Source organism: Dromiciops gliroides, chromosome 1 (assembly GCF_019393635.1).
Source record: "Dromiciops gliroides isolate mDroGli1 chromosome 1, mDroGli1.pri, whole genome shotgun sequence".
NCBI classification, from domain to species: Eukaryota; Metazoa; Chordata; class Mammalia; order Microbiotheria; family Microbiotheriidae; genus Dromiciops; species Dromiciops gliroides.
This window is the reverse complement of record NC_057861.1, coordinates 515,258,425-515,272,030: the sequence shown is the minus strand read 5'-3', so window position 1 is coordinate 515,272,030 and position 13,606 is coordinate 515,258,425. Positions and strand designations below refer to the sequence as shown.

Genomic DNA, 13,606 nt, shown 5'->3' with positions numbered 1-13,606 from the left:
GTACCTGGAAGCAGCAAGTATTTCTTTTACTAGTTCTTAATTTTATTTTCTCTTTTAATGTTATATTAGTAAGAATTTTAAGTCATTCCCAATAAGTTTTCAAGAAAGGTGAAAATTCTTTAATTTTAGGAAATTATTTAAAAATTCATTCACTCATTTGGGGTTAGGTAAGAATCCTTAGCCAATGATAGGATTAGTAGAATTTATAAGTAAAAACCAAACTGGTGGTTCAATTCAGTAAGCATTTATTCAGTATGCTATTTGCATATCACCAGTGAGAGGCATTTAAGACATCGGCAGTACAACAGAAAATATCTAATTTTACTGTGGTCTCTTTGTTTTCAATTATGGGTTTGTAGGAAGGCAGGTCAATTTTTTCTTGAAATTTTGTTATAGTAGCAAAGTAGAGCTCTTATTAAGATCTTCCCCCCACCTTTTCCTATGTAACTATTCATACATTAGTATAATAGACATTTTTATTTCATATCATTATGAAAAACATGCATTCTTAACATTGGTAAGTCTACCTTTCACAAACCATTTAAAATATAATTTCAGCAAACTTGTTAACTTGTGAATTTCTAAAGTTAAGAAAGAGCAATGGATTTTGCTTTTGACGTAGGTTATTTTGACACTGGTAAACCAAAATTTGTGACAAGAAAGTTGTATTGAGATTAAAGTGGTAACATGGTAGAGTAGGAAGAGCACTGGACTTTCAGTCAAAAGATGTCAGACAGAATCCCAGCCCTGGCACTTGTATGATGTGGATAAGCCACTTAACCCCTCTGAGCCATTGTCCTAAATCTGTAAAATGGGAATAAAAATATTTATCCACTTTACAGAATTGTGAGGAAAGTGAACTACAAAATGCTTTAGAAAATATAATAAAGAATACATAAATTGAGTCATTTTAATTTTATGCACATGTATACAGAACTGCTCTTCTCAATATCTTAATCTGAAATTAGCTTTGAAAATATAAATTTCTTTTCAAAACATGTTAAAATTTTTCATTTTTTAGTTTAATTTTGGTTTTTGGTTTATTAAAATGTGGTTTCATGGTCAACTTAAATAAACCATGAGGCTGCTATAAAACTTCACTTCAGAAATCTCATTTTATTGGTATCCTTTGGCTATTTTAGATATTCCTTTGGTAGTGGTCTTGGTGACTGACTTTAGCTAAAGAATTTCATATCATATTGTCATGTAACTGTACATTTTTACCTCTTCCTGTGTAATAGAAAAGCTAGTAAAGGAATTTAAAAAATTTTTTTGCAACAATTGGTAAATCAGCTGGTTAACTGGAAGCAAGAGGAATACAATCCCATAGTCCAGTTTTTTCCAGTAGCAATTTTTTAGATACTGAAGTATATAAAATATAGGAGGTATGAAATTAGAAATAGAAAAATATTAAACAATACTAATGGGAAGTATTGGCTTAATGTGTTTGCACTTTTTTTTTTATCCCACATCCCTCTACCTGTAGCTATCATAGTAAAAAAGGAGAATTATTATTTTTAAAAAATCTGTTGTAGACCCTACTAAGCATTTATAAGAATTTTCTCTGTGCTAGACTCTATTCTAAGCACTGGGGATACAGTGAAGAGCAAAACTTGCCTTAGCTCTTGAGGGAAATTCTAAGATCACATTCTAATGGGGGGCACAGTGGGAAACAACTCTACAAAGAAGTGGGGAGAGACTTGAAGCAGAGAGGTGATGAAGGCCCCTAGGGTGATGTTTATAAGGGGGAAAGAATGGAAAATAGAGGAGAGATATGAAGTTAAAAACAACAAGACTTGGCACTAAATTGGATAAATGGTATGAGTTAGAGTGTGGAGTTGAGGATGACCTGGACGTTGTACACTTAGGTAGATGATGTTATCTTGACAGTAATAGGTAAGTTTGGAAGGGGGAAAAGTTTGGAAGGAAATCTGAGTTCTTTTTTAAACTTAATGAGTTTGAGGTGCCTATTGAATTTGAGATATAAAAAAGACACATTTTTTGATGCAGGATAAACTCAGGAGAAAGGTTGTCTTGATATACAGATCTAGGAATTATCTACATATAGACGATAGTTGAGTCCAGGTTAGCTGATGAGATCACCAAGTGAAACAATGTAGCATGAAAAGAGAAGACCTAGAAATTCTTTGATAAAAGTGCCGAAGAGCAAAGTTTATCATACTTTTTATTCTGAGTGAACTATCAAGTAATTTTGCAGCATCGAGGCTAAAAATATTAAAGAAGGGTAGCATCTGTAGATAGACTTAAATGTGGAATTATGAGATTCTTATTGAATTAAATTCATCAAAATTCAGGAGTTCAATCACCAAGTATTTTTGAGTACCAACTGAGTAAATTTGCTTTCTTTTGCATTAAGTAATTTAGAAAATGCTGCTGGTGTTGCTTTTTATTGTTCATCACATTCTGATACTGTCATTTCATAAAATTTAATTTGTGGGGATTATATTATCACTTCTATGATGAGAACATAATCATTGGGCCTGCTGTTACTCTGACTTGTTTGAGTAAATACTCAAATAGATATGTGATTTCATCAGCTCTGGAGTTTGTGCCAATGACACAAATCACAGCCCATCCATGGCTACTCCCTCTATTCACTACTCATCCATGTTCTACCAAAATTTTACCACAGTGGACCTACTCTCCAATGAAACACTCTAGTTGACTACAGATAACCAATATGGGACTCATAACCTAGTACAGAAATATTATAATAATAGTCACCTATTTTTCTGCTCAGAGAAATCACATTACAGGTGATTTGATCTTAAAGTCAAAGGGACACACTACTATGTGAATTGCAAAAAATAAATAAAAAATGTGTGTGTGTGTGTAATAATTCCAAGTCAAAGCCTAATTGAAATGTGATTATTCTTTAATATAAAGTATTTAATAATTTGTTTTTTTTTTAAGCGTGAGCAAGAGAGTCAAATGGCCCGTCTTAAAAAACAACAGGAAGAGCTAGAACACATGAGATTACGTTATCTGGCAGCAGAAGAGAAAGACACAATGAAAACAGAGCGACAAGAACTATTAGATATAAGAAATGAACTCAATAGGTATAGTATAACTATTACCTCTTGAAATGAAAAACTGCTAATAAGTGATACTTTATGCTAAAGTAACATTGAATTACATAAATTATAAGCAATTTTTAAAATTATTTCATGACTATTTTTGATGTTACTGAAGAAAGAAATAATAACTAAGAGTTATTATTGAGTTCAGTAGCACATGTCAAACTAACCTTTTTTCCTTTCTTAATATGCTTATTAACTAGGTATCTAGGGGAATGTTGTGGATATGATTTATCTTGATTTAATGTAATAAAGCATCAGTTTATGTTGTAGAGGACCAAGGTAAATAAATATGCTTTAGATGGTAGCACAGTTAGGTAGATTCAAAGCTGATTGGACACCCAGACCCAAAGAGTGTTGCTTAATTGACAGGTAGGTGTGAACCTGGGTGAAAGTCGATGTGATAGTCAACTTAGGATAGGTCACATAGCTTCTTGCCTCTGCCCTGTGAAATATTTTTAACTGTGACTTGAAAGAAAAGAAAGAGGATTGGTTTATCAAACTTGTAGCTAAAGCAACTGAAAATGACAACAGAACCAAAATTTTAGAACGTTTCAACACAAAATGTTGAGTGAAACCAACAAGACAGAGTTTAATAGGATAAGTATAAATCGTTCTTGCATTCAGGTTTTTTAAAAGAAGTTATAATCCAGGAGAAAGGAGACCTGATATGACACATTTCCTGTGAAAAATAGCTATAGTAACCACAGCTATAATACTACACAGCTTTTTGTGTTTCCTTTTAAAAAAAAAAAAAGTTATTTCCTTATTTGGCTTCATTTATAATAATGTAATGTCACTATCAAAGGAGGGTAACAGAGTCCCTAAACTCTGCCCTGGTCAGACCATGTGTACAATATTGTGTCTATTTTGGAGTGTTATATTTTAGGGGTTGGCAAGCTAGAGCATGTGCAGAGGAAAGCTACCAGTATAGTGAAGGGTCAGGAAAATTCATTAGATGAGGGAGCTAGAATTTTTTAGCCTAAGAAAAAATGAGTGTTGATGATAGCTATCCTGAAATAACTGAGACAAGATAGTGTAATTATAATTATAATAGCCTAACATTTATATAGCACTTATTATGTGCCAGATAGCATCGTACTAAGCTCTTAAAAAGTAGTATCACATTTGATCCTCACAACAACCCTGTGAGGTAGGTCCCCATTTTATAGATGAGGAAACTGAGGCAACAGAGGTTAAGTGACTTGCCAGGGTCACTCCACTTAAAGTTTGAGCTCAGGTTCTTCCTGATTCCAGGTCCAGCACTCTACAACTGTACCACCTAGCTGCCTGTAGTAGAAAGTGCTGGGATTTTACCATCTCTGACCTGGAGTCAGAGAATCCCAGATCTCTTCTGTACTAACTGCATGTTCTTGGGCAAGTCACTTCTCTCTAGGCTCTGATTTCCTTATCCATAAAATGAAGGGGTTGAACTAGATAAGCTCCAAGATTCTTTGTAGCTCAGAATCTTTGATCCTCTGTAGGGTTATTATGTGGAAAATATGATCCAGGTATGATATGTTCCTCCACTGTACTGACTTAGGACTGATAACGTAAAGATAAAATCTATCCAAAAAATGATAAGGACTGAAGCACTGAGATCTCTGTCGTTAGAATGGTTAAGCAGAGGGTATATGATTTTGTTACTATCTTTCTGGGTCCCTTCCAACTTTTAAGAATTAATGATTGTAACATAAAGTTTGACTCCAGAAATAATTTAGTCCCAAGGTACTATGACAATTCAGTTGAACATATATTAAGTACCTTCTGTATACACAGTGCTGTGCTAGATGGCTAGGGATAAAAGATCTAAAACAGAACCTGTTCTCAAGGGGAAAGAAAATACAGTTAAAGGAAAAGTGAGATTCAGGCAAAGGATGTCCTCCCAAAATTAGATAACCCAGCAAGAGAACTGACACTCCTTTACTTCTCCTTTTTTAGCCTTTGCTGACAAGTTGATTTAGTATGACTTGTTTTTACTGTCAAATGATTTGGGATGTGGTTTATAGACACCAACATAGAGAAGTTGTTTCCTATCAAAGTGGAATTTGTTCTGTTTTATCAGGTTAAGGAAACAAGACTCAGAACAGTTCCAGAATTCCCAGAGAAGATTGCAAGTGGAAAAATGGAAGTCTGGGTGGAAAAGCTTTTGAAGAAGATTGGATGATTATCTGACTCGCCTTATAGAAGAAAGAGATACTTTGATGAGAACGGGTGTGTATAATCATGAGGATCGGATAATAAGTGAACTTGACCGTCAGATCAGAGGAAGCTTTGGCCAAAAGCAGTACCAGTAATTAATAACATTTGGAAAATCTTTACTAAGACTTTGAATCTGAGTTCTAATTTCATTGTAAAACTCTGAAAGCAGGAAAATATTTAAAAAGCTGTTTTCTTTTTTTCTATCTGTGAAAAGATTTTTTGTTATTATATATTATTTATTTGGTTTTTATTTACTTTAAATCTATTCTACTCTCCTTACACTGGTTTTATTTGTAATTTCTTTTTATATACTCACTCACTAAGCAACTTTTCAGTGTTTCTCATAATCTATCATTTGATGGCTAACTTTCAAAATAGCTTTTCACTAAATTTGTCTAGGGAAAGATGACTGCAGTAATTCCCAGTGACATAATTTTATACATTGAGCCAACAAAATATATGTTGCACTTTATAAATGCTGTGTCCTGTTACATATATGTAAATATCTTAAAGTTGAGACCAATTATAAATGTAATAAGTTTTATTTTAATTCTTTTTAGACAGTATGCCTTCTTTTCTGCAGATGTGTAACAGTTGCAGATAATGTCTTTAAGCAGGAAGCGGTATGTTCAATACAGAGAAGCCATGTTCAGTAATAGGCAGCAAAATAATAAATACCCTAACAGCGTATTTGTTTTAATACAATTTAAAAAGGGTTTTTTGGGGGGGCGGGGGTGTTACAAGATCCATTGAATTCATGTTCACATTTTTGAAGTCTTATCCTTTTAGCAAAACCTCTTGATACTTGTCTTTTCTTCCAGACCCATTTACGAAATGGAGGTATTTTCTCTTAGAATTAGAGATATTCCCTTATTTCAGTAATAGTGATATACTAGTGCAAATCCTTTGTTCCTCAGTGGGGAAACAGACATTTTAAAGGCTTCAGCTGAGAAAATAAATGAATGACAATTGATACTAATTTTTCCCCTCCATTTTATCCTTTTTTTTTTTTAAGGAAATGAAAATAATTTGTGGGACTTCTCTATAGTGCCAAGTCTATAAAATTCCAAGTGTTTCTTTCTGTTGTTTTCTTCAGAGCCAGGCATTGTACTGATTCAGAACTCTTTAAGTTTTAGTTCCCAGAGCAACATTTTTCACCTCCTTTTTACAATATATTTTATCAGTGTACTCAAAATTTTTATAGCAAATTCATTATTTAGGTCAGTTTTATAAATTTCAAAATGGGGCAATTTGAAATTTTGACCTTTTGAAGAAGGATAGTCTACTTACTAATAACCCCCATAAAGTCATTATAGAGTATTTTGAAGATAACCTAAATTTCTTTTTTTGGGATAGGAGTGTGGAACTTCTTAAAAAGGATTATTACAGTTTTTATTTTTTGGACAAAGTGCTAGTCATCTAAAAACAACATGACAGTAAATGTAAAGGTATGAAAATAATGAATAAGGGGATGGTGAATATATGTCATAGGATTTTAAAATATTAATTATGGTTGTATATTTTCTGATTGATTTTGTGCCACTTGAATAGAATTGTAATCTTTGTGTGACTTTGAAGGAAAACTTTTTGAAAATATTGTCACAATATGTGTGCACTGAATGTGACAGTTTTCAAACACTAGAGGGGGGCCTAAGAAAAAAGGATATTCTAAAATGAGTGTGTGGTTTACTTTGCCTGAGGGAAAGTGATGTTATTTTTTTCTATGTAATTTAACAAATAAAATCAGAATTTTATGCACTTTTGAATTTTTAAGTAGTATGTATAATTATGTGTGTTTTTGCTTCTAGATAGTGTGAATGAAATGTTCTTGTTAGTTTTATGTCATCATTTATAGTTTATTGTAGGTACTTTTACTTATAATGATGAGAGTCTGATATTTTAATACTTTTATTGGCCCTTTTAGCATTAGCCATTTCATATGCAAATAAGTCTTCTGGAATTGTGGCGTATGCCTTTAATTGTAAGAAAACAAGACAGTAACAATCTCTTTAAATGCTGTTCATGGGAAGCAAGGTTCATCTTTTTTTAAAAATTTCAGCTGACAATTAAAATTTGCTTTTTTGTTTTCTGTAATAATTTTCCATTATCAAATGTATTTGGGGCGGAATAGGGAGAGAAATATTTGCTTGTTTATCTGTATGTTTTGTTTGTGAAATATAGGTGAATAACAATAGTTTACCTCATACATAAAATGGCAAAATATAGTTAAGATGAAAGCAGTGATCAGGTGATTCAAATGAAAAGCAGATAATTTCAGGGTGACATCCTTCAGTGACCATGAGCCTTTTAAAAGTAACCAGGATAGGTAGTTCAGCAGTGCCTTGCCAAAGTGGTCTAGTCACTGTTGTTAATCATTGATTTGGAAGCCTGAGATTCCAGGCAGGAATCTGCCTCACTGATGTTATGGACAATTATAGCATCCTTTTCTAGGCACTATGATGTCACTACTCCTACATAGGTGCTCTAACACCATTAAAAAGTGTTGGTTCTTGGCATGTGGTTTTAAAGAAAATAATATGCTTCAGATTACATGCTAACCTTTGCTTTCATGATGAAATCTTACTCTATTGATAACTGTTTCTAAAGTTTCTACTTCTTAACTGTGGAAATGCATCTTTTGTTTACAATTCAAGTGTTATAAAATGATATTATCCTTCAAGTTAAAATGATTACTATTTAATTCTGATAACAAAACTGGAATTGGATAATCTCTTGAATGTTGGTATTTTTCTCTTAGAAAACTTTTAAATAACTGCTCAAATTTTAAACATAGGAATTGTCAGCTATATCCCAGGGAGATTTCATCCATTTCCTCACTTCAAAACTTGAATAAAATAATATAAATATAAAGAAAGATTTGTATAATGTTTGCAGGTCATGTCAACAAGACTTTATTAAGCTTACTCTCTGTAAAGTACAATTCTAGGTACAAAGACAAAAACAATCTTTCCCTTTAAAAGGGAATTTACATACTAATTAACCAAGACTTCTCACCCTGAAAGATCACACTATCACTGTAGTACTGTAGTGCCTTCTTCTAATTGCTCACTTCTGCCCAGAACCTCCATTTTGGGGGGGAGGGGATGGGGCAATGAAGGTTAAGTGACTTGCCCAGGGTCACACAGCTAGTAAGTGTCAAGTGTCTGAGGCCGGATTTGAACTTGGGTCGTCCTGAAACCAGGGCCTGTGCTTTATCCACTGTGCCACCTAGCTTCCCCCAGAACTTCCATTTTAAGGAAAGTACCCAGGCCAGTTATATTCACTCCTAAGTTTTCTTTTTGGGCTCCACTTCTGACTCCCTAGTATTTCTCCATCATAACTCGTCAGCCTTCTCATGTTGGAGATCACTCTACCCCTGCAACTCTTTCTGTAAAATGGAGGCTACAGAAGGGACTGACTACTAGTCTTCTGTAAAATGGAGATTGATGCTGTCGGTACAATGGCGTATGAAAACAGGAATCATCTCTATTGTCTGCAGTCAATATTGTGACTGATGTTGTCTCATGTAAAAAATCATTTGCAAAACCCAGCCTGTCTCAATTCAATTCACCAAGTATTTATTAAGCTCTTAATATGTATGTTTCAAACACAGTGTTAGACAGTAGGGATACAAAGATAAAAATTAAATACCCCAAGCCTTCAAGAAGCTTACATTTTACTGAGTAGAAACAATTTGTACAGATAAATGTATACAAAGATAATACAAAATAATATGGAAAGAGCAGGAGAACACTAACAAATTAGGATTATGAAAGGCTTTATAGGATCCAGCATTTGAACTGGTCCTTGAAGTGAACTGGGGATTCCAATCATTCAACAAGCATTTATTAAGCACTTGCTATGTATCAAAGTAGTTTAAGTGGCTCAGTGGTTAGAGTGCTGGGCCTGGATTGTGGAAGACCTGAGTTCAAATCTGGACAGACACTAGATGTGTGACCCTGGGGAATTCACTTAACCTCTGCCTTAATTCCACTGGAGGAAGAAATGGCAAACCACACCAGTATCTTTGCCAAGAAAACCCTATGGACAGTATGGTCCATGAGGTCACAAAGAGTAGAACCTGACTGAACAACAGCATGTGCCAGGCCCTGTACTAAGAGTTCAGGATGCAAAGAACATAATATGTAAACATGTAGAGAATAGATTGTTTTTAGGAAAAGGATCCCTGAAACTGCTCTGAGTCACAGAACAGTGTCAATAAACAATTATAGCTGGAAAGGTGCTATGGTCTCAGAGACCTTAGTTGAGATGGTTGCTATGGAACAACTGTATAAATTTTATTTTCACTATAAATGTAGTTGTTGATCAAGTGAGAAGCAAAGAAAGGGACTTCTCAAATAGAAGAAAACATGAATAGACAGCTGGCAAATAAAACTGATGATTAGGGGGAAAAATACTCTTGGAAAAATGGCTTCACATATACATGTGGTTATATTGGAGTGTGATCACACCACCACATCACTGTTTATTCTTCCTGTTTCACCATGAGGCAAGAGAGAGAACACAAGGAAGTCAAAGGGTACACAGCAGGGCCCTTTTTATTGAACCAGGAATGCTAGGAAAGCCAGCTAAGGCTGTTGTCATTAGCACTGTCAGCCTAAGCAGAATGAATAGATTGTGGGTACAATGAAAGCAGAGATTCTAGAATCACATTCAACACAGCAAGATGTTCACATTATGAGAGACATTTGGCAACTGAACCCACCCGAGGGATCAGATTCATGTCATGCTCACTGAGCAGAATGGCAGATATATAAGTTGTTTTCATTCTCTTTTTCTTATATGCCCCTCTCTCTGTCTCTGTCACTGTCTCTGTCTCTCTCTGTGTCTCTGTCTTTGTCTCTCTCTCATACACACACACACACACACGTCTTTCTCTTGCTTGCTTTCTCCTAAGACTGTATACTTGAGTCAAGGTAAGTAAAATATGAGTATGATGCAACTCCATTGTATTAACTAATATAATGATTCTTGTGCTGGGATCACAAAGAGTAGAATCACCTCTAATGTCATGACTTGAGAATTCAAATCAGTTATTAAGGCTATTTATTTTTGAAGAATTATAATGTATTGAGGAGACTGGCCAGTCCCACAGCCATGTGGAAGCTTGCTCAGTCTACTTTGGGAAATATGTAACAGAGGAGCCTTTTCTCTCCCTATTTTAGAGAAAGCATAGGCATCCTCTCCCTGTTTCCTATTGGCTCACTGGTTGGTGACAAAAAGCCCTTTAACTGTGTGTTGAGTCAGAACCAAGTATGCATACAAAATGTTTGAATGGGCAAATTCTTCCCTCCCTGTTGGTGGATGAGAGAAAAACTGCTGTCATCTGGTAGCCATCATGTGTCCATGAAATGTCTCTTCCTCTTGTTGTTTCTTTTTTTTCCTGATATAAGACAACTGAATATTGGAAACAAAATGGACCAGATTATGAGCTTGTGAGTTTTAAAAGGATGGAAGAATCATCAGAGATCCAGGAACTGAAGTTCCCAAGTCATCTGATAGCTGCGGCAGCACAGCCTACTTGGGTCTAATCTTGAGGAGCAACCTTTTTGACTCAATCCACCTTCCAACATTGTACCTTGCGGCTGTGCTACACCCAGAAGTAGATTCTGAGAAGGGACCCCTTGAGCCAGGAAGTAGCAATGATTTTAAGTTTTAGTCCATTCTTTCTAGGAATTAAGTATGTAGAAGAAAAAGGATACTGCTGGTGAGTAGGGGATGTTGACTTTAGTCTTTGCTATACCTTCTTATTAAGTATCCTTTTGTAAAAGGTAATCAATGTTCATTGGTTAATCAATATTTGAAAGATATTAACTGGTTGTTTGGTTTTGGGTAGAACACATCAGGTGGGAGCTTATCCCAACTCTTCAAGGTTATTCATAATCTCTAAGGGAAGCAGTAGCCAGCTGTGATCTGGGGATTCAACCTGCCAGTATAAGTTAGGGTTGGGAGAGTGAGGCCCAGAGTATTAAGTACAGTAACATTACATTTGTCACTTCAGCAAAGTCACCATTGCTTCTTTCTTACTAAACAATGAGCCATTTTTCATGTCTCAGTGGCCAAAGATGTAAGCCATTATCTTTGTAGTCACTTGATTCTAAAAAGGAATACATAAGACATTGTTTGAGAACTTAAAATATTTGATTTACCACACCCAGAAGAGCTATTTCAGACTCTGTTGTGTTAGCCATAAAAGGCACCAAATTGTAATCCACCATTGTTAGAGATGTAACTGTAGACAGGCGGCTGTATACTTAGATCCCATTTCATTTGCTTCTCCAGGGGGTTATATTAGTAGTGTTTTCATTAGAAATGTTTTTCCAGATGTCTGCTCTGCAGATATGAAGTCTCTCATGGAGTCAGGAGTTTGGCGCTCAGATGAGAAGGGGGGAAAATTCTGCTTTGAAAGATTAATTTATGGAAAAATAATTTATTGGCTTTCTGATATATTAACATACAGTAACCCCCTAGAGCTTTTTTTCAGATAGTCAATTTATTTTTAAAGTACAGAAACTGTTCTGTATTTTAAAAGAATATTAAACCTGTCACTTACAATACAAGAGAACTAAAGTAGTGCCCATTAATAATACATTTTTGGAAAAGTTTCACCTACAATTTGTCGACAAATATTTTTCTTTTTCCCAAGTAGCCTACCTAATACTTGGACGACATTTGTATGAAGCAAAGCTTTTCATGATTAAAATATTAACTAGTCAAAGTGTATGTGTATGGTGTGTGTGTGTATATATATATATATATATATATATATATATATATATATATTAGGATAAGTACTTATTATCCCCCTCACCCTCAATTTCTTAGATTAAAAAGTGGCTACAACAGCCAAAATATTGCCACAAAATTCTGCTTTAACATTATTATTTAACATTTGTTGAATGTCAACCCATCATGGAAAGGTAGACACAGCTATGTTTTATGAAGTATCTTTTGAAGTGTCAATAAAACCACTCCAGTTTTCATTGAGTTCTTACTTTGCTTCTCCTCAGAAATCTTCTGTGAACTGTTAGATTTTATTTTGAATTCATCAGAGGTTCATTTTCTATTTCCAGACAAGATGATCCTTGTACTGTTTGAGCCTGCATTATTATTTTTAGAAAATTGTGATAGAAGATCTTACCTAGAACCTTTTTCAGTGTATAAAACTTGAACAGTTTAACAGTCATTGAGATTCTAGGTGACAATATAATGAAATGGATTAATGTGTTAGCCTGAATAATAACTCTATCAAAGAAACTTCAATTCTTGGTCCAGATTGGCAAATCACATCAACTTTTTTGGGGGGGAAGAGAGGGAGGAAGAGGAATCTCAGTCTGCAACAGAAGTTTGTTCAGCATGATGTGTTAAGCCTACCTTAAAGTTTAGGTCTGAAATAGGAAGAATTCATTTTGGTAGTCCCAGTAAGATGGCTCATAGCATAGTTTGGACTAAGCTTAGTTCTGGAAATACTTGAACAAGCAGCAATAGATGTGCTAAATAAAAGAACAACCACAAAGAAGGAAATGGAAATAAGTTTTCATAGGAAAGCTAATAGGAAGATGAAATGAGCAAGAAGAAAGCCTCAATGCAATTAATATCCCAAGGTAAAATAAAGTGAGGGGAAATTTTGACACCAGAACAAGTCTATAGTACAATGGAACTGACCCAGTATCTCTGCATATGAAAATCAATTTGTTATTAAAAAATTTCCAGAGTGGCTGAGAATCATATTGAGATATAAAAGAAGATCTGGCCTCTAAGATAGGAAAGAAGATTGCCAAAGAAAGGATTTTTAAAAAGTGAAAAATGGGGGTGGAGGACAGCTAGGTGGCACAGTGGATAAAGCATGGGTCCTGGATTCAGGAGGACCTGAGTTCAAATCCAGCCTCAGACACGACACCAGCTGTGTGACCCTGGGCAAGTCACATTGCCCTGCCCCCCCCCAAAAAAAAAGTGCAAATGAAGAAAAGATGATGGAAAATTCCAGTAAATCAATGAGCTCTCCTTAGGAGCAGAGTGATGGAAGGGGAACAAACAAAAAACTACATTGACAGAAGATTGAACAATGAAGGAAAATTTAAGATATGGCAGAATTAGGAAAAGACTTCAGCTCTATGTAAAGTAAATGAACTGATCTGGAGGATAACACTTGAAGAGACATAATATTACCAGTCTTCCAAACCACTATGAAGAAAAGTCTTAGTGTCATGTTCTGGGATTTTAAATAAGAATTTCCCAGAAATATTAAATCAGTCAACAAGTACTTAAGCAACTGCTATGTGTTA

The 13,606-nt window shown here is 34.8% G+C and overlaps 1 protein-coding gene across 1 annotated transcript in view; it reads left to right on the top strand.

Moving 5' to 3' along the window:
* Nucleotides 1-7,073, top strand: part of CEP120 (centrosomal protein 120) — a 106,701-nt gene extending 99,628 nt beyond the window's left edge. Inside the window, exons 20-21 of the mRNA XM_043979616.1 lie at nucleotides 2,935-3,080; nucleotides 5,164-7,073. Coding sequence (XP_043835551.1) covers nucleotides 2,935-3,080; nucleotides 5,164-5,251 — 234 coding nt within the window. The 3' untranslated portion in view covers nucleotides 5,252-7,073. The remainder of the gene's footprint in view (nucleotides 1-2,934; nucleotides 3,081-5,163) is intronic.
* The last annotated feature ends 6,533 nt before the right edge of the window (nucleotides 7,074-13,606 follow it).